The 27670-nt window shown below is 41.4% G+C and overlaps 1 protein-coding gene and 1 long non-coding RNA gene across 2 annotated transcripts in view; both read right to left on the bottom strand.

The window, feature by feature from the left end:
• Positions 1-27670, bottom strand: part of LOC120559226 — a 339258-nt gene that overhangs the window by 277237 nt on the left and 34351 nt on the right. Inside the window, exons 5-7 of the mRNA XM_039800789.1 lie at positions 20211-20435; positions 12706-13062; positions 12222-12449 (exon numbers count right to left, since the gene is read on the bottom strand). Coding sequence (XP_039656723.1) covers positions 12222-12449; positions 12706-13062; positions 20211-20435 — 810 coding nt within the window. The remainder of the gene's footprint in view (positions 1-12221; positions 12450-12705; positions 13063-20210; positions 20436-27670) is intronic.
• LOC120559553 lies at positions 23310-26392 on the bottom strand. The gene is made up of 4 exons (XR_005639313.1): positions 26232-26392; positions 25629-25700; positions 23632-23991; positions 23310-23457 (listed from the first exon to the last, which is right to left on the bottom strand). It is a non-coding gene; the product is annotated as an uncharacterized LOC120559553 (long non-coding RNA).

Here is a 27670-nt window from a genome sequence, read left to right as displayed (position 1 = left end):
CACGCAGCCACATACTCTTCAACACTTTTCTCCATAGATGGCCACCAGAACCGTTGCTGTACCACAAAAATGGTCCTCTTGATCCTGGATGACAAGAGAGGAGTGAGGTTTGAGCCCAATGGATGACCTGAGAAGTTCAGCAGGAACAAACAGGCGGTTGGTGGGGCAACCCGCAGGAACAGTTAATCCATCTTGAGCCCTCTTTACCCTTTCCTCCACCTCCAAGGTAATGGCCGCAATGACACAGGACTCAGGCAAAATGTTCACGGGTTCCTCGGGAGAGGGGTCAGGATCAAACAGACGTGAAAGGGCATCAAGCTTAACATTCTTGGACTCAGGACGGTACGACAAAGTGAAGTTAAATCTGTTGAAAAACAGGGCCCACCTGGCCTGGCGAGAATGCAGGTATTCCAGATTCTTGTGATCCGTCCAGAAGAGAAATGGCTGCTCCGCTCCTTCCAGCCAATGCCGCCACTCCTCCAAAGCCACCTTAACTGCTAACAACTCTCTGTTGCCAACATCATAGTTTCTCTCAGCTCCAGACAGCTTACGAGACAGGAAAGCACAAGGATGGAGTCTCTCATCTTGAAAGGAACGTTGAGACAGAACGGCTCCAACTCCCACATCAGATGCGTCCACCTCCACCACGAACTGGCATTGTAGATCAGGTAGCACCAACACAGGAGCGGTGGAGAAGCTTTGTTTCAGGCGGGAGAATGACCACTCGGCTACAGGAGACCACTGGAACGGCGTCTTGATTGAAGTGAGGTCATGAAGAGGAGCCACCACCGTACTGAAATTACTGATGAATTTGCGGTAGAAATTAGCAAAGCCCAGAAACCTCTGGACTTGCTTGCGTTTAGTGGGTGTAGGCCATTCAGCAACCGCTCTCACTTTCTCTGGATCCATCTAGATCTCCGACACCAAAAAGCCCAGGAAGGATACAGTGGACACATGAAACTCGCATTTCTTTGCCTTGACATAAAGCTGTTTGTCCATAAGTCTCTGAAGCAGCAGGCGAACATGTTGAACATGAGAGTCTTGGTCGGATGAGAAGATGAGGATATCGTCCAAGTAAACAAACACAAAGATATTTAACATGTCTCTGAGAATGTCATTAACGAACGCTTGAAACACTGCTGGAGCGTTAGTAAGTCCAAACAGCATTACGAGATACTCGTAATGGCCTGTGGGGGTGTTAAAGGCCATTTTCCACTCGTCTCCACTCCTCATTCTCACCAAGTGGTAGGCGTTGCAAAGATCCAGCTTGGTGAAGATCATGGCCCCCTGAAGCAGTTCAAAGGCGGTGGAAATCAGAGGCAAAGGATAAGGTGCTTTACCGTAATGTCATTGAGTCCCCTGTAATCAATACAGGGCCGTAAAGACTTTCTTTCCCACGAAAAAGAAACCGGCCCCCGCTGGAGACGAGGAAGGACGAATAATCCCCGTAGCCATTGATGCCTCCACGTACTCTTTTATAGCCGCCATCTCGGGAGGTGACAGAGAAAACAGTCGCCCCTTAGGCGGTGACGTACCAGGCAACAAGTCTATAGCACATAGCCAGTCATAAGGTCTATGAGTTGGCAACGATGTAGCCTTAGTCTTGTTGAAGACTTCCTTCAAGTCCAGGTAACATTCGGGATCACCGAAAGATCAGGAAAGTCAGCAGAATCACTCTCCTGCTGAACAGTAGGGGTAACAATGTCATTTCCACCAACCTCAATCTTAGCCGGAAAACAGGTCTGCTCACAATCCCTTCCCCAGTTGAGTATCTTGCCCGAAAACCAGTCAATGTGAGGGTTGTGTAATGTAAGACATGGAAACCCAAGAACAACCGGGTGCACAGGGGAATTGAACAAATGGAAGGTCAGCATTTCCGTGTGACCATCTGGAAAAGTCACTGACACAGGGGGGTACGGTGAGTAACTCGCCAGAGAAGTTTACCATTCAATCCTATAGCTTCTAATGGCTTGGAAAGGCAAACAGAGTTCAGAAACAAATCTCTGGCGAGATCCGCATCCATGAGACTGGTGTCCGCACCAGAATCCACCAAAACAGTTGGAATCCGAGAAACCGATCCGTTAACCAAGGGTGACTTCCACCTTGGGTCGAGAGGAACAAATAGGAACATGAGTATCGCTCACCAGCACCCTCTCTCCTACTGGTGAACCTCTTCTTTTACTGGACAAGAAGCAATGAAATGTCCCAGCTCAGCACAATAGATGCAGCGGCCCTCTCTCCTGCAACGGTGACGCTCCTCTGGCGACAGACGAGTCTGTCCCAGTTGCATCAGCTCCTCAGAAGACGAACTCACTGAACTGCGAAGATCTGATGCAGTAGTTTAAGCGCGATGAAACTCTCGATGACTCAGATCTCCTCAGCTGCCCAGTAGAGGAACTGCTCCACTGCCCTGACGTCACAGGTTGAGTACGCTGGAAGACTCTAGATGACTCTGCCGCCCTCGGCTGGTAGGTAGAGAAACTTCTCCCCTGTAGTCTCTCCTTCTCTCTCTGCAAGAGACGTTTATCGATCTTCACAGACAGTGCTACCAGCGAATCCAGATCAGCTGGCAAGTCCAAAGTTGATCCTTCATTACAGGTGACAGTCCATGTAAAAAAAAGCATCAGGCAGAGCGGAAGAGTTCCAGCCGCTCTCCGCTGCTAGAATACGGAACTCAATAGCATAGTCTGAAACTCTTCTCTTTCCTTGTTGCAATCCCACCAAGGCTCGAGCAGCCTCCCTTCCAGGAGCAACATTTTGAAAAGTCTGAGTGAAAGTCTGAGTGAAACATAAATAGGAATCACATACCACAGATCTTCGGCTCCATTCCGCAGTAGCCCAGGATTCAGCTCTTCCAGAGAGATGGGAGATAATAAAAGCCACCTTGGTGTCAGGAATGCCCGGCAATCCCCCGACTCTCCTGAAAACCTCTCAGGTCTGGCGAGATGTGGGAACGGTGAAGAAGGGACTCTCTCCCTGACAGAATCACCTCCCAAAACTGCGGGGCTGGAGACAACTGTGGAACTGATATCGATGCTGGGTATAGCAGCTGAATCCCTCACTGTCAACTGCTGAACATGGGCGACAAGCTGGCTGATCTGCTTGCTTACACCGACGACCTGGCTTTCTTATCGGCTAGCCATAGCCAGGAGTTTGTTCCATAGAACGGCGATTTGTTCCTCCTGCTGATGCAAACGCTGTCCCTGCACCCGCAGTGCTGCTCTCACCGCCTCGGAGTCTGCTGAGTCCATCATGGCCAGATTGTACTGTCAGGGTACAATGGCGGACCCAAATGCACGACTCGGAATCAAAGGTAAAGGTAAGTGGTTTATTGTTCAAAGAACAATGCAGGCAGTGGTACAAGTCCAACAGGCAGGAGACGTGGTCGATAACAGGCGATAATACAGGCAACAGTACAAGTCCAACAGGCAGGAAAACGTGGTTGATAATACAGGCAAAGGATCTGAATACACTGTGAAACTAGACAAGGAAACGCTGGAACGGGATGGGAAGACCACTACACACAGGTGAATCACATTAGGGCGGAGACAGGTAATCAAACACGACGGGAAACAAACAAAGGCAGGAAGACAAGTGAACGGGAATACAGGAGAGCAGAGAAAATTTGTGGTAAAGAAATATAATTTACAAAGAAATGTACTTGACAAAATGTATTAACAATGGCAGTAGAATATTGCTCCTTAGTAACATTTTTCAGCAAACTACCAGCCGTTAACTGATTACACTAGAGAAATTACCCAACGCTGCATGTCATAACAATGCTAAATATTCAATCTTAATATTCATAAATGTGTGTTGACTTGCTTGAACACTGCTAAAGAAACCGCAGATTTGTGTTGTATTCAAACTCTTGGGTGTTTGCTGACTGTGCTGTACAGTTCAGATAAATCCTCCACAGCCTCTTGATTTCCTGATCTGTAAATGAAAAAACATTCTTAGAGAATAATAAACTCAAAAAACTCACAATTAATTAAGGACAAAAAACAAAAAACAAGCAGATGACACAGGAATAAAACGGTGGGAATAAAAACATTGACGTTTCCAAACTTTGTGCAGCAAAGAACATTTTCTGATGGACTCACTCTGTACTAGTACTGGAACTCTTAAAGTTGACAGTAGTGTACTCCACATCTTCGTCCTCCTCTTCCTCCTTGTGTGTGTGGGGCTGAGCTAGCCTGATGTTGGAGTAGAGAGCATTTTCCTGATTTTTAGAGAAGCTCACGCTGGCATAGCAAAGGTCTTCGTGCGGCTCTGCTGGAGTTCTCTGGACTGGAGCTGAAGGGCTGTCATACACTGAACCCATGTTATCCTGACAGGGAACATTGACAAGAGTTCTCAGCTACTGTACATAGGTAAGTGTTTAAAGGTCCCATACTGTGTTCGTTTTTTATGTTCATACTTGTATTTTGGGTTTATTTTAGAACATGTTTACATGCCTTAATTCTAAAAAGACAACCTTATTTTCCTCATACTGTCTGTTTGAATATGTCTGTATTCACCCTCTGCCTGAAACGCTCCGTTTTAGCACCTGTCTCTTAAAGCCCCTCCTGAAAAAGCCTTGTCTGCTCTGATTGGTCAGCGTTTGCAGATCTTCTGCATCTGCTCTCTCTGTGTCTCTGCACCTTCATTGCAGCCAGAAAATGACTGTAGCGGCACTTTCTACCTATATATAGTATAGCTGTGACATCAGAACCGTACTGGAGTCCTAACTGTTCATTTAAAGGCACAGTTTCTGAATAAGGATTGTGTGCGTTTCTCTGTGGATTGAGAATTTTGATGCATTTACAGTATTTATATAGCACATCAACCTGCTTTATAATAAAAAATACATGACTAAATATGGGACCTTTAAGTATGATTTGTATTGGCCTGTGAAACAAAATCCTCATATTGTAAAGCATCTGCAGGGTTAAAGGTGAGGGGCTTGTTCTGCATTTCCAGTGAATTTACAAATACTTCACCAGGCACTACAAATTCCTGGTTTCAACATTTATTTCATGTTCTCTGTTATGGGATCAAGTCTCATTTTCAAAGCCAAAAGTGAACCACAGGTTTGAGGTCACTTCTGTTTTTTGTCAGTGTAATGCCTACTGATCACCAGCAGAGGGAAATACAATTCAAGGATTGTCTAATTCCTCTTTATTTACAAACCCTATCATGTCTGTGTAGATGGAGAGGTTTATATTATTTTATACAGTGTCCCTGTCTCAGCACCTTATAATTTAGCAGAGGACATGAAGCATAATTCAAATGTTTCCAGGTGAGAGAGGACTCTGACTGAACTCTTCTTCTGACCTGAGCTTGGTTGTCTGGTCTCCATCCCGGCTTGGGTGTTCGTTTCGAGGACCTCTTTCTTCTGGAAAGGAGAATGAATGAAAAATCAATTTAATCATCAAAATACAATTCTAAACAACTAAATTAATTAAGGATGCATTACTGAATGTAATCACAGTAAAACTGAACTGCTCACCTAATAAATAGGAAGGCACAGAGGAATATGATAGCCAGGAAAATAGCAGTGATGGATCCAGCAGCTACTGATTTCATTGAACCTGGGAAACAGTGATGAAACCAGACGATTCATTATGGAATTACAAGTTGTTTGGGTCCTTTAGCAACTGATAATTAGACATAAGATCATAGATCCTCAGACAGATGCATTCCACATCATGACTCGTGTACTGTAGTTTTGCTTGTGGTTTTTGCTTAACGTCCTATAATGTAAAAATTATCTTTCCAACAATCTATGTTAATCTGAGTTTTTACGAATGTCAAACCTCTGAATTAGTAGTTACTGTTTTGTGCAAACATTTAATTTGCAAATGTATTCATGTTGACATCTATTTGTCATTAGGTAGATAAAGAACTGGAAGGTTAAGATCATGTGGAAGTATGATTACCTGCTACAACAGTCAGATGTAAGGTGGAATTCTGACGTCCTCTTCTGTTCTGGGCTTCACAGTAATAATTCCCACTGTGTTCAGGTCTAACATCAGTGATGGTGAAGATCTGTCCTGATGCTTTTGGTGAGTCTTCATTCTCCTTGTACCAGTTGTATTTAGCTGCTGGGTTAGCATCACTGCTACAGGTCAGATTCACTGAACTGCCCTCCACTATCTCAGCAGAGGGACTCACTGACACAGAGGGAAGCTTCGGACCATCTGGAGGACAAAATGTACAGAGAAAACTGTTCTTAAAGCTCCATTGTGTAATTTTTTGAGTTGATTCTTAGCAAAAAACCTTTGTTTTTTCACAAATATGTGCTCATTCATGTGTACTTACTTCCACCAACTAATCAAAGTATTCTCGTTAGCATAGAATCTGCCATTCAGAATCATTCAGAATACATACGAGCGACTCCCTGGAATGACAGCTGCCATGTTGCGCCTCCATCTTTAAAATACATTAGCCAAAGAGGGACATACCTCCACCTTTCGCGCTTTTCACTCAGTGGCACTGACTGTGACGAATGCCAGGGAGGGAGGGGGAGAAGATTACTTGCTAATGCCGGCAGATTTGAAATCCTGTTGAAAATGGAGGATCACGCCTATTCTCGAGGACATGTAATGGAGTCGCCAAGGAAGTTAAAAAGAGAATTAAAACAACCACGTGACAGGCAAAGCAACAATCCAAAGTTAATATTGGAGTGGCTTTTCCAAGATGGAAAGAGCTCATAAGAAGCAAGGGACACCAAAGTTGCCTGCTTTCTTCTCGACAGGAAATTCTGCCTATTTGTGTAAATTCAAAGTTTTATAGTTGCTACTTGCTATAACTATAGCATGGTTGTGCGTAACGCTACAACGAAATCTATGATACTTTTCCTCGTCAGTGATTAAAAAGGATTGTCTACCTTGTAACATGAACGTAATCATATGTGTCATGATATGTCGTTTTACAACTCACGTAATGGAGTTGTAACACAGACTAGCTACAGCTAGAACAGCTGCGTGTAGACGATGGAGATTCTAAGAGCTAAATCGGTTTCATTGACATTGTTCATACTGCTCAGAGAAATATATTAAAAACACAAACCTCTGTTGCTTCTCTCCTATGCTGTAAACATTGCCTTACACTATTAATCTCATACAATATACAGAATAACGATAGCACTGATACTTTACTAACATTAACTTGCATATGTTTGGGAACCTGATAGCTGATGTTAGCAATGAAATAGTACCAAAATAACGTAAAACTATTATTACACTGGAAGGAACACTCACGGACAAAGTCGTCGCTAATTTCGGGTTTGGCCACCGTAGGAGTAACAACGCACTCAGAATGGGTGGGGGGGAGGGGGCTAGAAAGTACAATTTCACCGCAAAATTGGAAAAGTTCTTACACAATGTAGCTTCAAGCAAAGGCAAATGACTGCCACCTGGGAGCGGCACCAAACAAAAATGTTAATAACATAACGCAAAAACAAGAGACACTCATGCTCCCCCTGATCTCATGAAGCTGTGCTGCAGGCTGCTCAGGGAGAAACTGTGTAGTGACTAACTTGCATCTATAACATTTAGAATCTTTGTCCTGGTAGTTGTGTGTAGGTTTACTGCCAGTGTCTCAGCAAGAAGCCAAATCATCCCTCTCTGGCCTCATTTGTTACATCTCTGTGTTACTCCCTGATTTGGTTTGTGTTTTACTGTATGCAAATCTCAGGAGATAAATCAGAGTGTTAATCTTTAACCCATAATGCAAAAGCAGCTTGTGTCTTCAAAAGCATATTCTTCATCTAAGAAATGTCTACTTTCTGCGTGGATGGATAAAATGTTAGCTCGGAGCAAAGCCAATGTTTAAATTCCATATTAGATTGTGCCCCTCTGCTCTACTCCTCTCCTTCGTTGGAAACCACAGTTTGTGGAAATAAGACAGTGGACATTGGTGGGATCACAAACATACAACCGGCACTGATGGAGTTAATAAGATATTTACATCCAATGTCTCTACTTAAACACATTATATGTATGGTAGAAGTGATTTGCTGATGCTTTGTACTCACACAGAACATCTGTGTGTACAGATGTGGAGTTTCTCTGGCCATACTTATTCTCAGACTGGCAGTGGTAGTTCCCGCTATCATCTAAGCTGATAGAAGTGAAATGTGCGGACGAGCTGGTGGGGGTCTTTACTAAGATCTTCAACCAGTCACTCTCCCAGCTCACTGTCCCATCCTGCCTGAAATCCTCCATCATAGTCCCCCTGCCCAAAAAAACGAACATCACCACTCGACTACCGGCCAGTAGCACTCACCCCTGTGGGGATGAAGTGCTTTGAGAAACTGGTCCGTCCAGAGTCACATCATGTCATTTTATCCTCCCACCTTTGATCAACACCAGTTTGCCTACAGGGCTAATAGATCTACTGAGGATGCCATGGCCACAGCCCTCCATGCTGCACTGTCCCACCTGGAGCAGCAGGGGAGCTCTGCCCGGATGCTCTTCATAGACTTTAGTTCTGCTTTTAACACCATCCTCCCCCACAGACTGCTGTCTAAACTGTCAAACATTGGAATACCACACTCCACCTGCCTCTGGATAAAGGACTTTCTGACAGACCAAACTCAGAGGGTAAGAGTGGGCCCCCATACATCCACGGCCCTCAGCCTCAGCACTGGCTCCCCGCAGGGCTGCGTGCTGAGTCCCCTGCTCTATACCCTCTGCACCCCTGCTCACAACAGCAACACCTTCGTCAAATTCGCTGATGACACCACTCTGGTAGGGCTCATCTCGAAGGAGCATGAGTCCAACTAGAGAGACGAGGTGGAGTGATTGGCAGGGTGGTGCAGAGCTAACAACTTGCTCCTCAATACATCAAAGACAAAGGAGCTAATCATGGAATTCAGGAGGAAGAAAACATCCAGAAAACATCCAGCCGCTGCTCATAGGCGGGACCTGTGTAGAGAGGGTCTCTGACTTCCGCTTCCTGGGAGTCAACATCATGGAGGACCTGACCTGGGCCGCCCACACCACTGAGCTATTGAAAAAGGCCCAGCAGAGACTCTACTTCCTGAGAGTTCTGAGGAGGAACAACATCCCCCAAAAACTGCTGGTGTCCTTCTATCGCTGCTCAATTGAGAGCATCATGTCATACTGTCGCTGTGTGTGGTTTTCAAGCTGCACTGTGACACAGAGAAAAACGCTCCAGGGGGTCATAAAGGCAGCACAGAAAACCATTGGCTGCCCTCTCCCCTCCCTGGAAGAACTTCACAGCTCCCGCTGCCTCAAAAAGGCCAAAACCATCCTACAGGACTCATCACATCCCGGTCACACACTGTTCGAACTACTGCCGTCAGGCAGGAGATACAGGTCCATGAAATCAAGAACAAACAGACTACAAAACAGCTTTTATCCAACAGCCATAAGTGCATTGAATAATGCTGCTAAAGTATAGTTCCTACCACTAATCTACCTCAATAGGGCTATGTGCAATTTTTAAATGTGGATGCCTGTATGAGTGTCTCCTATGTGATTTTAGCATTGATATAATATGTTTGCAGTAGTAGCATTTTTTACTATGTATTTATTTAGGTATATATTACCTCATAGATGTTTGGCACTGACAAGGACTGAACTTAATTTTGTTGTATCTGTTACAATGACAATAAAGATATTCTATTCTATTCTAAATGAAAAATATATTTTGGTCTTTGAAGTAGGGTCTGGTTTTTCTTGTACCAGGTGTAGTTAGCTGCTTGGTTAGCATCACTGCTACAGGTCAGAGTCACTGAACTGCCCTCCACTATCTCAGCAGAGGGACTCACTGACACAGAGGGAAGTTTTTGACCATCTGGAGGAGAAAGGAGGGACTAATTATGAATTTTTATTTAGGCATGGACTGCCACAGGCTAGTAGGAGCAACACAAGCATTGTGATGACTATGTTATCCACCTACTTTATAAATCCTGCTTCATGAGACAGGAGCTTATCATTTTAAAGTCTTCTGTCTTGCACTGATTTATTTATTGTCTACTGCATGTGTGAAACACAATTTGGTTTTTATGTAGAGCATAAAAAGACAAATATAGGAATGTTAAATCTTGTTGCCTCAAAGCTAGCTGGCAGGCTAAAGTAACCACTAATAGACATGTACATGAAACAGGTGTCCTCTACAGTCTTAGTGGCCTCCCACACCTATCACAATATCTTCTCACATTGTGGACAAAATATTATTTCTCCTCAGTTTGGGAAGGAATGTGCCTGCTAGGAATTTGCATTTTTGGCAAACTGTGCCAGGATTGTGTTAACGCTGACAAAATTGTGCTTGGGTTTAGATCTTATTCCCAGTTTTTATGGAAAGAATGGCCCAACAACATTTACTCATATGTAAAATAATAAGTAGGTTTTAATGTTCTAATGTTTTATACTTACACTGGACATCTATAAATTGAGATGTAGAGTTGATGTGTCCGTGTTGATTCTCAGACTTGCAGTAGTAGTTCCCTCTGTCCTCAGATCTGATGGAGATGAAATGGTAGATGGCTTGTTGTCCATGAGGCAGTGTTTGGTTCTCCTTGTACCAGGTGTAGTTAGCTGCTGGGTTAGCATCACTGCTACAGGTCAGATTCACTGAACTGCCCTCCACTATCTCAGCAGAGGGACTCACTGACACAGAGGGAAGCTTTGGACCATCTGGAGGAGATGTGTTAACAGAGATTACTCTAGGTTAAAGGTGACTCACTACAGAAGAACACATGGTATTTAAATTACTAACTCTGTGTAGCTGTGTCTATCAGCATTATAGACTTTGAAGGTGGTCTGACTACATTGATGTGTGATGGTTTGAGTCCTAAAACTGCACAAAACCCCTAAAATTCCTCTGGAGCTGCTCAGTGAATATCAGAAGACTGTGAATGGGAAGCAAGAACTAGAGCTGAAGAAAGTAGTTATGATCAGTACAAATCCTTTCCTGCAAAGACTGGACAGATTTAAGCTTTTTAATTTAAAATAAACTGTTTCACTCACATTTCACAATAACAGAGAAGTTGTTAGATTTCTTCGTCCCCAGCTCATTCCCAGCTGTACAGTAATACTGTCCAGAGTCAGAGGACCGGATGGAGCTGAAGACGAGCTGTGGTTCCCCACTGAGACGTTGAAGGTTTGGATTTCCATTCTCCTTGTACCAGGTGTAGTTAGCTGCTGGGTTAGCATCACTGCTACAGGTCAGAGTCACTGAACTGCCCTCCACTATCTCAGCAGAGGGACTCACTGACACAGAGGTAAGCTTTGGAGCATCTGGAGGAGACATTAACATGAATGACTTAATAAAGATAAGAATATATAGACCATTGACTATTTTAATTATTACTTTTGTTTCTTTTAAACTATCCCTATTATTTTCCCTGGCAGCTGTCCAGATTGCAGATCACTTACTGGTCATCTTTTGTAAATAATTCTGCCGATTCTGTTGTGGGTGAGGAGTGAACCTTGAGTTTTATTTTGGAAAAAGGCTCTTATTAATATTTTCATTGGGCCGTCCCCATGAATTAGAAAAATACAACAAACTACCTCCTAATATGTTTTTATACCCACAGCTGTTGCATCATTAACTACACACATGTTATCTTTACAAGACTGAACATAAATATTCAGTCTTTTTTGTCAGATGCTGTTTTAGTTTTGTTGTTATAGTTTGCAAATTTTACCGACCAGTTTCAGATTATTTTATCAAGTCCCTGTGGTTATAGTAGCAGTCAAGTTGTGCATTCTGTTGAGTCAGTATCTGTTCTCTGTGAGATGACAATAAATGTAAATATAATCAAATGGTTTTCAGATTTATCCTTACTAACATAAATACTGTCATGAATACATCTTCAGAAACTCCATTTTAAAGTTTAAAATCAAACTAACAAGCTGGATTCTGTTTCAGTCCAAAACTGTTCAATTAACTGCAGTTTAGAGCTTTTGACATCATAAATCATCAAGTAATGGAGCATCTCAATAACAGAATTATTAAATATTAAATGAAGCAACAGCATATTTTACAGTTCAAATCGTCCTGAAATAATAATAGGAAAGAATTTTGAAATGTAACATGAGAACATAAAGTATATCTGAATATTTCTACTACTGGAGTGATTTTTGTTTCTATGAATAATCCTGCTGCACCTCCATTAAGAATCAGAAGACTCCAGTGAGATCACGTCTGAAATTGTCATTGTATTTTAATGTCAGTGTGTTTGTGTCCTGACACAGTAAACTCACACACTGAAGGAGAGGGGAACTTCTCATGTCCTTTCAACCCACAGGAGAAGACGTCTGTGGGATTAAACCAGGTTGTATAAGTAGATGTCTCCACCGAGGTAATGTGTTCTCTGTTCTTGAACCAGACGTAGGAGAGACCACCAGCTGGACTGCAGCTGCTGTGACACTTCAGCTCTGCCTCGGTAGAAGACTGCTGGACTGTTACTCTGATCACCTGCACCTGTAGAGCTGGACATGAGAACAAAAATCTATATTTCATTACAGGTTCTAAAAAAAAAAAATAAAAAGCACATGCACGTCACCACAAGTTACAATTCCTAGAAGTAGCAGCGAGCAATTAATAGCTGTATTTATTTATTAACTGTAATTTTTTTGTTAAAAGTAATTTCACAAACTTATTATTCGTTATCAACATGTTCAGTGTTTTTTAAATGTACTGTGCTGGTGTATTTGAAAGTATTTAACATATGAATAGAAATGTTACCTGCTGTGACAGACAAAGTGACTCCAGGTGAACTGATATATCTTCCACCTTCTTGGTTTGTTGTGAACCTGAACTTGTACACAGCTGAGTCTCTCTCTCTCAGGTCTGAGATTCTCAGAGTGCAGTCCTTGTCTTTAGAACTGTACTGCACACGACCTGAATATTCTGAGTCTGTTGTCAGATCTACAGGTTGATAATTCATTTTAGTAAACCATAATGTTCTCTCAACTCTAGTAACACTGCTTTTCCACCAGGATGGGTATGTGTAGCTGCAGTGTATTTCCACTGTTGATCCTTTAACAGCACAGATCGGAGTAGAGGTGTAAGTCACTCCCCAGCCATCCTGACTCTGTATCACTGTAACACAGAGAACATCAGGAAGCACAATCAGACTCAGAACTACATCAGGAGACAGACTTACATGTAGTAAAGGCTCTTCAGTGTGTGAAGCTACATTTCCCAAAACTACTTCTGCTCTCATGCCGTCCCACTTTAAGTCAGTGTTAGACAAAGATAATCTGATATTAGACCTTCTATTCTATATTTTGGCAGCAGTAACGGGCTATCCACAGCTTGCTAACACAAGCAGGAGCACCTGGCTGTGACTCGTGCCTCCTGTTCAGCCAGAAGATAGTGGAACTTGAAGCCAGAATATCGACTCTCCACCAGATCAAGGCAAGTGAACAGTTCCTCGACTCCATTATCATTGGAAGTTCCCCTCACACACACACTGTCGGATGTCTTGATTCCACTGTGCCCTGCAATACTCTCACCCCACCACGCACTAATACAACCTCTGTCCCTGTTGTCTCTCCTCGGCTTCTGCCGAGGACCCAGCCAGCTCTGCTGACCAGCTCCACTCCACACCAGCCTGAGCCATGGCGTGTAAGCAAGCACCAGAGCAGGCGGTCAGGACAACGCTCAGCCCCAGCCCAACCCCTACAACTAGAAAATCGCTACAGCATTCTGATGAACGACGAGGAGTTCCCTTCTCTACCACGTCCCCACGCCGCTCATCCTGGTCCATCCACACAGTCGACGCGCCCATTGAGGGCGGACTCTCCCTCCTCGGACTCATCAACCTCCACGCTGGTCATCGGAAGCTCCATGGTAAGGGACCTCCACATTCCCCCTTTACCTAGCGGTCCCTCCAAGGTCTACTGCTTCCCCGGTGCCAAGGTCCGTGACATCCAGCACAAACTTCCCGGCATCCTCGCCCGCCACGCCAAGGTCGACAACATCATCGTGCATGTGGGCACAAATGACATCAGACAGAGACGGTCGAGTGCACTCCAGAAAGACTTCACCACTCTCCTCTCCACCCTGATGGGCACAGGTAAACGGATTGTCATCTCTGGGCCTCTACCCACCTACAGGAAGGGTGCGGAGAGATGGTCCAGACTGTTCTGGCTCCACACCTGGCTGGAACCACTCTGCACTTCCCTGAGCATTCCCAATGTGCCGACAACTTCAACTTGTTCTGGGAGATGCCCAACCTGCTGAAGCGTGATGGTCTCCACCCAAACCGACACGGAGCCAGGCTGCTATCTGACAACATAACGACCACACTGAAAGGCAAGTATTGACATTCTGTTGAAAATATCACAGATTCATGTCCCCCAGGTATTGATCCTGATAGCACTATACAAGTGGATGAATCTGAAAATGTTTTCTGCAGGATAACATGTAGTACTAGTATTATTCCAGTAACATGTAGTACTAGTACTATTCCAGTAACATGTAGTACTAGTACAATTCCAATTATAATCAACAACAGACCATACAAAGTGGTGAATAATAATATGAATAATAAAATAATAATGAAAGTAATAAGAAGTTGACTGCAAACATAGTCAATTTAGCATCCAGTTCACGTCAGCCACAGCCTGTCCCAAAAGAAAATGAGACGGTGTCTGTTCCTCGACTAAGATCAGTTAAATCAAAGGTAACCAAGAGAGGGGCAATACTTAACAACCTAATTGGAATTAAAACTACCACTGCAATGATAGAAAAGGATAGGAAAATTAGATGTGGATTACTAAATATCAGATCTCTGTCTTCTAAAACAGTACTAATAAATGAATCGATATCTGATAATCAAATTGATCTATTCTGTCTTACTGAAACCTGGCTGGGCCATGAAGAATATATTAGTCTAAATGAAGCGACTCCTCCCAGTCATATTAATACTCAAATTCCTAGAGGCTCAGGCCGAGGAGGGTGAGTTGCAGCCATATTTGATTCAAGCCTGTTAATTAACCCTAAACCCAAACTAAATTATAACTCTTTTAAAAGCCTTGTTCTTAATCTTCAACATCCAACACGGAAATCAGTACAGCCAATTATATTTGTTGTTGTCTACCGAGCTCCAGGTCCGTATTCTGAATTTTTATCTGAATTCTCAGAGTTCATGTGTAGTACTTAAATCAGACAAAGTACTTATTGTAGGTGATTTTAATATCCATGTGGACGTTGACAGCAATAGCCTTACTACTGCTTTCAACTCACTACTAGATTCTATTGGTTTCAGTCAGAGTGTGCATGAGGCCACGCACTGTTTTAACCACACCCTCGACCTCGTGCTGGCATATGGTATCAAAATTGAAGATGTATTAGTATTCCCGCAAAATCCTTTATTATCAGACCACTTCTTAATTACTTTCGAATTCTTAATACCCGATTATACGAAATTAGATAAAAGCTTCTATACTAGATGCCTATCTGACAGTGCTATAGCTAAATTTAAGGAAGACATTCCAACAGCACTAAACTCATTACCTTGTTTTAATACAACAGAAGACCTTTATGTAAACTTTGGTCCCTCTCAAATCAACAATTGTGTAGATGGTGTTACGGCCTGCCTACGGACTACTTTAGACTCTGTCGCTCCACTCAAAAAGAAGAAGATGAAGCAAAGGAAACTAGCCCCTTGGTATAACTCCCAAACTCGTAAATTAAAGCAAAACTCGCGAAAACTTGAAAGTAAATGGCGCTCCACCAAAATGGAAGAGTCTCGTTTGGACTGGCAAGACAGTCTGAAAACCTATAAGAAGGCCCACATACATGCCAGATCAGACTATTACTCATCATTAATAGAAGAAAACAAGAACAACCCAAGGTTTATTTTCAGCACTGTAGCCAGGCTGACAGATAGTCACAGCTCTACTGAGCCATCTATTCCTCTAGCTCTGAGTAGTGATGACTTCATGAGCTTCTTTAATGATAAAATTATAACAATTAGAGATAAAATTCATCACCTTTTGCCCTCAACTTCTAATGGTTCACCTTTCAACGCAGGACTGCTAGAAAGAACGACTAGACCTGACATATACTTAGACTGTTTTTATCCTATAGACCTTCAACAACTAATGGTAAAGGTATCTTCAGCAAAGCCATCTACCTGTCTCTTAGACCCCATCCCAACAAGATTACTCAAAGAAGCATTACCCGTGGTTAACACTTTATTACTAGATATGATCAATATGTCCTTATTAACAGGTTATGTACCGCAGTCATTTAAAGTAGCTGTGATAAAACCTCTTCTGAAAAAACCCACCCTCGATCCTGAGGTCTTAGCAAACTATAGACCTATATCTAACCTTCCCTTTCTCTCCAAGATCCTTGAGAAAGTAGTTGCTAATCAGTTATGTACTTTCCTCCATAGCAACAGTTTATTTGAAGACTTTCAATCAGGATTTAGAAAGCATCATAGCACAGAGACGGCACTGGTGAAAATTACTAACGACGTTCTAACTGCTGCAGACAAAGGACTTGTCTCCATACTTGTTTTATTAGATCTTAGTGCTGCTTTTGACACTATTGATCATACAATACTGTTACAGAGATTAGAACACTTAGTCGGAATTAAAGGAATTGCACTAAGCTGGTTTAAGTCTTATTTCTCTGATCGATCTCAATTTGTTAATGTTAATGATAAATTCTCTAAGTACGCAAAAGTTAAACATGGTGTTCCACAAGGCTCAGTGCTTGGACCAATTCTATTCTCCTTATATATGCTTCCTCTTGGTAATATCATTAGGAAACACTCAATTAACTATCACTGCTATGCGGACGACACCCAATTATACTTGTCAATCAAACCAGACGAAACAAGTCAGTTAGCTAAACTTCAAGCATGTATTAAAGTTATAAAATCCTGGATGACCTATAATTTTCTGATGTTAAACTGTAACAAAACTGAAGTTATTGTGCTGGGCCCTAAACACCTCCGAACTTCATTATCTAAAGATATAGCTACTCTGGATGGTGTTGTCCTGGCCTCCAGCACTACTGTCAGAAATCTAGGAGTTATTTTTGATCAGGATATATCCTTTAACGCCCATCTAAAACAATCATCGAGAACAGCCTTTTTTCATCTTCGTAACATTGCCAAAATTAGGAATATCCTGTCTCAAAACGATGCTGAAAAACTAGTCCATGCATTCGTTACTTCCAGGCTGGACTATTGTAATTCCCTACTGTCAGGTTGCTCAAATAAGTCCCTTAAGACTTTCCAGCTGATCCAGAATGCTGCAGCACGTGTTCTGAGGAGAACTAAGAAAAGAGATCATATTTCTCCTGTTTTAGCTTCTCTGCATTGGCTTCCTGTAAAATACAGGATTGACTTTAAAGTCCTTCTCCTGACCTACAAAGCCCTAAATGATCAAGCACCATCATATCTAGAAGAGCTCTTAGTACCTTATTGTCCCACTAGAGCACTGCGCTCCCAGAATGCAGAGTTACTTGTGGTTCCTAGAGTCTCCAAAAGTAGAATGGGAGCAAGAGCCTTCAGCTACCAGGCTCCTTTCCTGTGGAACCACCTCATTTAAGAATAAACTGAAAACTCTCCTCTTGCTCCTCAATAGAGCATATTGCTCGCTGAGTTTCTTGTCCTGTCTGGACATACAGTATGTCGTTTCTTGTTTTTCTTGTTGTTTGTTTTTATTCTTTTTGTGTGGTGCAAGGGTGGCTCTGTGAGAGCACCCTAAATTTCGTTGTACCTCCACAGTGCAATGACAATAAAGGCTATTCTATTCTATTCTATTGATAAAGCTTATAGTTAAGAAGTGAGGAGTTGCAGCGTCCGCCTAACCCGGCCCACCTGCTTCTCTTCGTAGTCATCAGATTTATTTATCATATAATCAATAATATAGTGAGAGTAGAGGGAGGCAGGCCAGTACAGCCTCTCATCAATGTTTTCATTCGTTTCCTTTTGTATGCATCCTGTCCCAGAACTGCTTGTTACTAACCTAGCTCTGGGGAGTTTACTCCCCGAAGTCCTTATGTTTCTTCTTCGCAGAGCTATACTCTGCGATTCCCTTCAACGCCCGGCCGCGTCCTGCTGCGTCCGCCGCATCCACCCATGCTCTGCAGCGCCACGTTACATCCCACAACGTCCTGCTGTGACATGAACTACAACGACTACCTTCAAAGTCACTGGTCCACTATCTTTAAGGCGACTATTATCGCCATCACACCCCCAACCGGCCCCGTCAGACACTGCCTACCAAGAGTCTGGGTCTGCCGAGGTTTCTTCCTAAAAGGGAGTTTTTCCTCGCCACTGTCGCAATAGCCACTGCTAATGCTTGCTCTTGGGGGAATTACTGTAATTGTTGGGGCTTTGTAAATTATAGAGTGTGGTCTAGACCTACTCTATCTGTAAAGTGTCTCGAGATAACTCTGTTATGATTTGATACTATAAATAAAATTGAATTGAATTGAATTGATAGTACCAACTTGTTTTGGGGTCAGGGAGCGTGGACCAACTTTAGACTGTTTTACTGCAGTTTTATCTTAACTAGAACTGAGCTTAAGACTTATTCTGTGTCACACAGATTTCTTTCTTACAGACGTTTTCAATGGAATGTCATTGCTAGGTAACAGACCGGCCCCTTGTTAACTTCCTGTCAGCTGATGTCACTGCAACAGGTAATCAACTTGGGGCGATTCAGGATGTTTATGTTTATATCTGTGAAATGGTCTATATTTGTACTTCTTTGTTGGGGACTTCCTATGTCTGATTTTAAAAATGGATTTATAAATCAAATAATGTTATTTCAGGTTCATGCTATAGTGAACTGAGGAATGGAGAAATATGCATATCATTCAGTTTTAAATGAGAATGTATAATGCTAAGGAACAGTCGCAGCTGAACACATGATCTCTGCTCTGCAGTTAATCTCTAGGTGCACTGAGGCAGGACATCATACAGAGGGTGTAGTGAAGGAACAGCAATGTACTGAACCTGTGAACAAAATAAAAAGGCAGAAGATTAATATTAGAAGGGGGAAGTGCGTGAAATAAAAGAATCTGCTTTGCTCGGTTGCTTTTCTGTCTGTGGTCACTCAGGCTGCTGCAGAGTGTGAATGGAAACTGTAGAGAAATGCAGAACACTGAGGCGAGGCCAAATAGTGTGACATGTAGATAACACACACAGACTTGTCCCAGAGAGAGAAATAGCAAGATACTAATATACAGTGCAGCTACATGTGTATATATACAGTACTGTGCAAAAGTCTTAGGCAGGTGTGAAAAAATGCTGTAAACTAAGAATGCTTTCAAAAATATAAATAATGATTGTTTATTTTTATCAATTTACAAAATGCAAAGTGAGCAAACAAAAGAAAAATCTAAATCACATCAATACTACCCTTTGCCTTCAAACCAGCATCCATTTTAGGATTGTTGTGGGTGAGGAGTGAACCTTGAGTTTTATTTTGGAAAAAGGCTCTTATTAATATTTTCATTGGGCCGTATCCATGAATTATAAAAATACAACAAACTACCTCCTAATATTTCTTTTTACTCACAGCTGTTGCATCATTAACTACACACATGTTATATTTACAAGACTGAACATAAATATTCCGTCTTGTTTGTGTTCAGATGCTGTTTTAGTTTTGTTGTTACAGTTTGCAAATGTTACCGGCCAGTTTCAGATTATTTTATCCCTGTGGTTATAGTAGCAGTCAAGTTGTGCAGTCTGATGAGTCAGTATGTGTTCTCTGTGAGATGACAATAAATGTGAATATAATCAAATGGTTTTCAGATTTATCCTTACTTACATAAATACTGTCATGAATAAATCTTCAGAAACTCCATTTTAAAGTTTTAAATCAAATTTACAAGCTGACAGTATGGATTCTGTTTCAGTCCAAAACTGTTCAATTAACTGCAGTTTAGAGCTTTTGGCCATGACATCATCAATCATCAAGTAATGGAGCATCTCAATAACAGAATTATTAAACATAAAATGAAGAAACAGCATATTTTACAGTTCAAATCGTCCTGAAATAATAATAGTTAAGAATGGTGTATATATATATATATATATATATATATATATATATATAAGTATATCTGAATATTTCTACTACCGGAGTGATTTTTGTTTCTATGAATAATCCTGCTGCACCTAAGAATCAGAAGACTCCAGTGAGATTACGTCTGAAATTGTCATTGTATTGTAATGTCAGTGTGTTTGTGTCCTGACACAGTAAACTCACACACTGAAGGAGAGGGGAACTTCTCATGTCCTTTCAACGCACAGGAGAAGACGTCTGTGGGATTAAACCAGGTTGTATAAGTAGATGTCTCCACCGAGGTAATGTGTTCTCTGTTCTTGAACCAGACGTAGGAGAGACCACCAGCTGGACTGCAGCTGCTGTGACACTTCAGCTCTGCCTCGGTAGAATACCAATTATAGACTCTGATCACCTGCACCTGCAGAGCTGGACACAATATTTTATCACAGGTTCTAAAAAACATTAAAGATGTACATACATATCAGCACAACAGTTACATATATATATGTATATATATATATATATATATATATATATATATTAGGGCTGGGCAAGTTAATGCGTTATTATCACGTTAACTCAATTAATTAACGCTGCCAATTATTTTATCGCGCATTAACGCAGTTTTTATTATTTCTTTTATTATTGTAAAAGTCTGTTGCACAGGTGCTAACTGCTGCCGCGCTTACTGGAAATGGAAAGGAAAAGCGGATAAACAAACCAACAAACATGGAGAAGGGTACGGAACCTTTACATGGCCATTTTCATTTTAAAGTTCTTCCAGACGGCGCAGTCGACAGAACCAAAGTTATTTGTAACCACTGCAAAGTTGAATTTTCTTATCGCCAGAGTACTTCCAGTCTCAAATATCACTTAAATGCAATACACACAGCTGATACCAGCAAATCATTCAACGAAACAAACAGTGGCGCGTCGGCAGATGGTTAACACTCACACTAATCACACTCACACAGATGGCGCGTTCATGCCACCTCTGAATAACAGGGACCGTGGTTACGTTGTTTTTCCGACTGCCAGCATTCACATGGCCGGGATGCAAAATTACGAATCCCACTATGGCCACGCCAAGACCCGCCCTACGAAGCAGCTCGATTTGTTGGAGTTAGGCATTTCACCTCGAGTGGTTAAGGTTAGGGTTAGGGGATTGGTCAGGGGATAGGACCTGAACATGTAAGCATGGATGCCTGGCCAGTAGTAGCGTGTGAACGCTATTGAAGGGCGGGTCTTGGCGTGGCCATAGTGGGATTCGTAATATCGCGGCCGGGATGCATGTTCTTCTTCTTCTGTTATATTGGCGTTTGGCATAACAACTTTTTGCATGACTGCCACCAACGGTTGGGCGTATCATCAGGTGTGTGAAAACATGGAGGCCATAATAACAAAAGATTTGCTGCTGTTTTCTTATGCATCCAAACAGCACATCGCCAGGTGTTTGTTTGTGTTATCTGCAGGACAACGAACGGGAAAAGATATGGATAATGTGGTTTTTTTTCAGACATAGGCCTATTTATGAATAATTTGAAACATATTATGTCTGTGTATGTTTCTTTGCAGAGGCATTTGTCCACAATAAACAGTTTATTGTCATTGAAATATATTCAGTGAACCAAAGTCGCCTCCATCAAACGTCAGTTGTCAACAACGCGTCACCAACTGGGAAACTCGGTTAGCAAAATCAAGCCCGAGTTTCCCACCTCTGATTAACACAGGAAGTTACGTGAATGGTGACGTTTTCACTCAGAAAAATGTTTTTCCGATGTCCATGAACACACGGAGACACCTCAAAGCTGTGCTACACACCAGCACATGTAGCGTGTGGGAGAAGTATAGATAAACAAAGGTAAGAGAAGCTAACCAATGCCATAGTGAAGTGGATAGCTACAGACTGCAGGCCCATTAGTGTTGTGGAGGACGTCGGTCTGAGAAACATTCTGAGAATCTCAACAAATGACGGCAGGTATGAGATTTTACAAGACTCACCATCACAAGAAGAATACACAAGTTGTATGAAAAGGAGAGGACCACAAAAGCGACACCTTTACAACGTGTTACTCTCACTGGGGACTACTGGACATCACTGGGTAACCATAATTACCTCAGAGTTACAGTGCATTATATTGATGAACAGTGGGCTCTGACTGTAATGAAAACAGAGGAGAGACATTATGCTGAAACGTTTGTGCTTCATTTCACTCTAACAGGGACATTTGGTACTGAACAGAGACTGGTTATGCTACTCCCTGATAAAAGAACGAAAATGTTTCTGCTGTTATCTTAGAAATTGCCTGTTTTAATGTTATGATTGTGGCTCAGGATGTTGTGGGCAGTTTTATTTTATATATAACAAACAGGATAACATGAATGCCCTTGCAGTGGCAATAAGCTTTAATTTTGTATTTGCTTTGATTACATTGTTTAAGTTGAGATTTACACTAAATATTTTATTTAACTGCTACTGTATAAACAACATGCTGATGTTAAGTGTTTGCAGAACAAATGTTGTGGCACTTTCGTTCATATGGCAGAACATTTAAAATAAAATTGCGCTATACACTACTTTTGAATTAATTATTGGATTTTGCATGTAACAATTAATCAGGGAAATCATGCGATTAATCGTGATTAAAACTGTTAATCGTTGCCCAGCACTAATATATATTATTTAAGTAAACATTTTCAGTGTTTTAAATGTACTGTGTTGGTGCATTTACATCAGTTTGTGTTGATCAGTACCTGTGACTGTCAGAGTTGTTCCAGGTAAACTCCTCCATTCAAATCTTGGTGTTATGAACTTGAAGTGATACTCAGCTGAGTCTCTCTCTCTCAGGTCAGAGATTCTCAGAGTGGAGCGTCCTCTCTCTGTTTCAACATGAACACGACCTGTATACTGGGAGTCTGTACTAAGGTCTTCAGGCTGGGAAGGATTCTGCCCTCCATGATTACGCTACCACTGAACCAGAATGTTGATTTGTCAGGATAATTGTAACTGTTGTACAAACGAGAAATGTCCACTGAAGAGCCTTTGAAGGCGCAGATGCTTCTTTCCGTGTATCGTCACTCTGTTGCAGGATTCACCTTGGACACCTGAAAGATAAAACCATTTTGACCATTTGTAAACCAGAGTCTGTGAGGAATCACAATAGGAATTTCCAGATTAAAACTACACTACATGAAGTTATAAGGCTCCACTAAATGGTGTTGTGTTGGAAGAAGGTTGAGTAAACTCACACACTGAAGGAGAGGGGAAATCCTTATATCCTTGAAGTAGCACAGGAATAGCTGTCTGAATTATACACAGGGTATAAATAATAAGATGTTTGTGCCTGAATTTCCTGTCCATTCTTGTACCAGACATAGGAAGGATTATTAGGTAGACGACAACTGCTCCGACACTCCAGCCTGTTAGAACGTGATATCACCTGGAGACCTGGATGTGTGAAGAAGGAACATGAATGTTATGTTAGACAAAACTGTCAACATACAACAACTGTTTTATTAAACTGTCAACTAACAACTGCAAATAAACACACAACATATTCATATTATTGTTTTCTAGATCTTGAACATTTGGAAATAGTTAACGTATGAAGAGAAATGTTACCTGCTGTGACAGACAAAGTGACTCCAGGTGAAGTGATATATCTTCCATCTTCTTGGTTTGTTGTGAACCTGAACTTGTACACAGCTGAGTCTCTCTCTCTCAGGTCTGAGATTCTCAGAGTGCAGTCGTTGTAATTATAACTGTACTGCACACGACCTGAATATTCTGAGTCTTTTGTCAGATCTACAGGTTCATTATTATTCATTTTAGTATACCATAATGTTCTCTCAATTGTAGTATGACGATTTTTCCACCAGTATGGGTATCTGTATCTGCAGTGTATTTCCACTGTTGATCCTTTAACAGCACAGATCTGAGTAGAGGTGTAAGTCACTCCCCAGCCATCCTGACCCTGTATCACTGTAACACAGAGCACATCAGGAAACACAATCAGACTCAGAACTACATCAGGAGACAGACTTACATGTGTTCTTCAGTGTGTGAAGCTACATTTCCCAAAACTACTTCTGCTCTCACACTTACCACTCACATCCCAAGTCAGTGTGAAACAAAGATAATCTGATAGTACCAACTTGTTTTGGGGTTTTGGGGATGTGGACAAACTTTACTAAACTCAGACTGCTTTACTAGAACTGAGCTTAACACTGTATCACACAGGTTTTTCTTATATTTATTTCTTTGTTGGGGACTTTCTAACGTCTGTTTTTAAAAATGGATATATAAATCAAGTATTAATGTTATTTCTGGTTTATGCTAAAGTGAACAGAGGAATGGAGAAATATGCATATAATTCAGTTTTACATGAGAATGTATAATGCTAAGGTACAGTCGCAGCTGAACACATGATCTCTGCTCTGCAGTTAATCTCTAGGTGCACTGAGGCAGGACATCATACAGAGGGTGCAGTGAAGGAACAGCAATGTATTGAAGCTGTGAACAAAATAAAAAGGAAGAAGATTAAATTATTAGAAGGGTGAAGGGTGTGGAAAAATAATTTGCTTTGCTCGGTTGCTTTTCTGTCTGTGGTCACTCTGGCTGCTGCAGAGTGTGAATGGAAACTGTAGAGAAATGCAGAACACTGAGGCGAGAGCAAATAGTGTGACATGTAGATAACACACACACACGCACACACATATATATAGCCTATATAAATATACAGTATGTAAATATAAAGGCCATGCCAGTGATTAAGTTTACGGATGGACAAAGCAGGCCAACCAACCCTAGCATACAGGGATCAATGGTGAGGTAAGGCCATTTTATAGTGCGTAAAATCATTGCATTTCCCCCGGCTCATTTCCTGGTTCTCCTTCTCCATAAACAACATGAAATCAAGGAGAGGGATAACTTTTCCTGCTACAGATGTCTCACCTTGGTCAGAAAACACAGGGGAGACACTTTTTTCTCTTACTATGACTCTAGAGTCGGTACTCGCTCCAAAGCTAATGTCACTCTCTCAATTCTCCCTCGCTCTATCACCCACTCCCCACACACACACACATGCCGGCTCGAGGCACACACCAGCGAACAAGTATAAACATCAGGCCACTTACGTAGGCTACGGCGAGAGCTCTGCGTGGAGCCTCCGCACAACTGTAAAACGGCCTTTAGGGCCTTAAGATTTGTTATGGACCTCAATGCTCCATGGTATACAGTATCTAAGAAGTGAGGGCATTAGGAAGATGCATATATAAAACAGCACCGTAGTCAAACACAGACATAAAAGTAGCAGCAACAAGTTTACTTTTTGCATCAAAAGAAAAGCAAGATTTATTTCTGTAATAAAAACCCAGCCTCAGCTTCAACTTTTTCACAAGTTGCTGAATTTGAGGCTTAAAAGAGAGAAAATCGTCAATTAAGAATCTTAATCTTAAGATACAGACTAAGTCACATTGCCCTGAAACGTAAGATAAGAAAATCATGAGTTTTGTTTTGTTAAGATTCAAAATCAATTTCAGCTCATGAAAGCTGTGTTGTAGTATCAATAATAAAAGTGCCTTACAATATACTGTAAATATAGATGTGCACTACAGTACCTTGTACAGAGAGAAGGAAGACAACAAATCCACTCGCTGCTGCTGTTAAACTCATAGCTGCTCCTCTGGTCTCTGTTAAATCAGCAGGTAGATCACATACATGAGAAATACTGGGTGTCAGGAACTCACAATAAACATGTCTACATTAGAAAAGGAGGATGTGGTCTTTGAAGACAATGTGTGTCTTCTGGGCTCGGTACAGTAGTGTTAAATAGATATCAAGCTGTTTAAAACCCGCCTAACTTCCTTCCTCTTTACATCATTAATATGCATGAGCAGACAAATGTCTGTAAATCCCCAAGTTGAAATGAAGAAATGATTCTTTCTGGTGTTTTGCAAACAATGCATTAAGTTCTTAAAATATAGTTTATGGAAATGAAGGGCAGGGAAGTGCCTCTAACACTTTCCATGAGAGGACAAGGTTAAGCCCTATATTGCAAGTCAGGTCCAATTTTATTTATAACCCCAGTCCATATGATAAACGGGCCATAAATAGAGATACAATGTACGTAAAGCACTTTGGTCCGGGTGTGCATAAACCTGCTATGAACAAAAACTGAAAGTGAAACTCTAATAAAACAGATTTGTTTTGATTCATTTTACCTTTTCTTTTCCAAAGTGTTGAGAGCCAAGCTGTACTGTTGCCCAACAGCTGAGGACTGCGTGTACATTTCCTCAAGGCTCTCTAAAGGTTAGAATTATTTGGGTTTAATCTAATGTTGTGATCAGAGTGAACAGTGAACAGTGATCCTTAAGTGCATTGGAAAAGTTAAGTGTTGAGAGCAGATGTTAGGATGTGGTTGGCATGGAGCACATCACAGCTTCCTGTGTGAACCACTGGGAGGAGTTGTGCTCTAATTCAAAAGAATATCTTAGGTAAGAGGTGCACTTGATAATAATAATTACAAACCTGCTTCCATAATTTCTGCAACAAGAGAAACCAGAACAAAAGTTAGTCAAATCAACACCAACAATATGTTGAGATACTGAGAAAAAACTATTACTGAGCTAATAAGTAGATAAAGAACATGCAAAGACATGTCTATCTGGTGCTGGAGTGTAAAACACAAGTTTGATCACAATATATTATTCTGTCAATTACAAACGAATAGCTAATTCAGAGGAACATAGACGAAATAAGCATTGAGTATAGCAGACCAAACATTTAAATTAATTTACAGCAAAAAGATTTTTCTAGGCTCTAGGTGGTGGGAATGTGGTGGTTGGATGTTGAGCAAAAAGCGCTGCACTTAAATGTGCAGCAGTGGTTTCTGGTTGCTTCCTCCTGTGCTTAACTAGCGTTCTGACAGCTTCAAGGAGTTAATAATTAACATTGCTGACATCAAATTTCCACACAATGGAAAAAATAACACGTTGTTAGGATAATTATTTATCAAAGAATAGACAGAGACACACTGAAGATTTTAAAGTTTGTTTTTTACTTGCGAACTCAAGGAGCCAATTTCAGCACTACATAATAGTACAGAAAATGTCTAATGAGAAGCCTTCTACATTAGCTTATTTATGAGTGAAATACAGTCATAATACAGAGTCGATGTCGTCAGTTGTTATCTGGTCAGAGTCGATGACATCTCCCTTATCTGGTCAGGGAGTGTGTTCTTTCCTCAGCATCACACCGTGCTCAGACAGGGCTGGACTGGGACAAAAAATCGGCCCTGGCATTTTTGGGCCAGGCGGCCCACACCCACCGTGATTGGTCAGACAAATTCCCTGCAGACAGTCCTCTTAAAATATGCGTGCGTTCCATTAAATGAGTTGCCTAGTGTTCAGCGTTCATTTTGGATCCTTCAAGAGGGGACTCAAGACTTATCTGTTGATCTTACACTTAAATAATTCATTCATTCTTAGAGTTATGATTTGTATATTTATGGTATTTTTATAATTTTTTATTATTGATATTTGATATTGTATTGTCATTATTTTTATTATTACTATTTTGCTTAATATTGGCTTAGCAACTTTAAAAACAGTTTACTGTTAATTTTAACTATTGTAAGATTCATATTTTGTCGCTTTGGACA

The sequence above is a fragment of the Perca fluviatilis genome, chromosome 1 (genome assembly GCF_010015445.1).
Source record: "Perca fluviatilis chromosome 1, GENO_Pfluv_1.0, whole genome shotgun sequence".
In the NCBI taxonomy this organism is placed as follows: Eukaryota; Metazoa; Chordata; class Actinopteri; order Perciformes; family Percidae; genus Perca; species Perca fluviatilis.
Note: the sequence above shows the minus strand (reverse complement) of the source record. Positions and strands in the feature narration are given on the sequence as shown.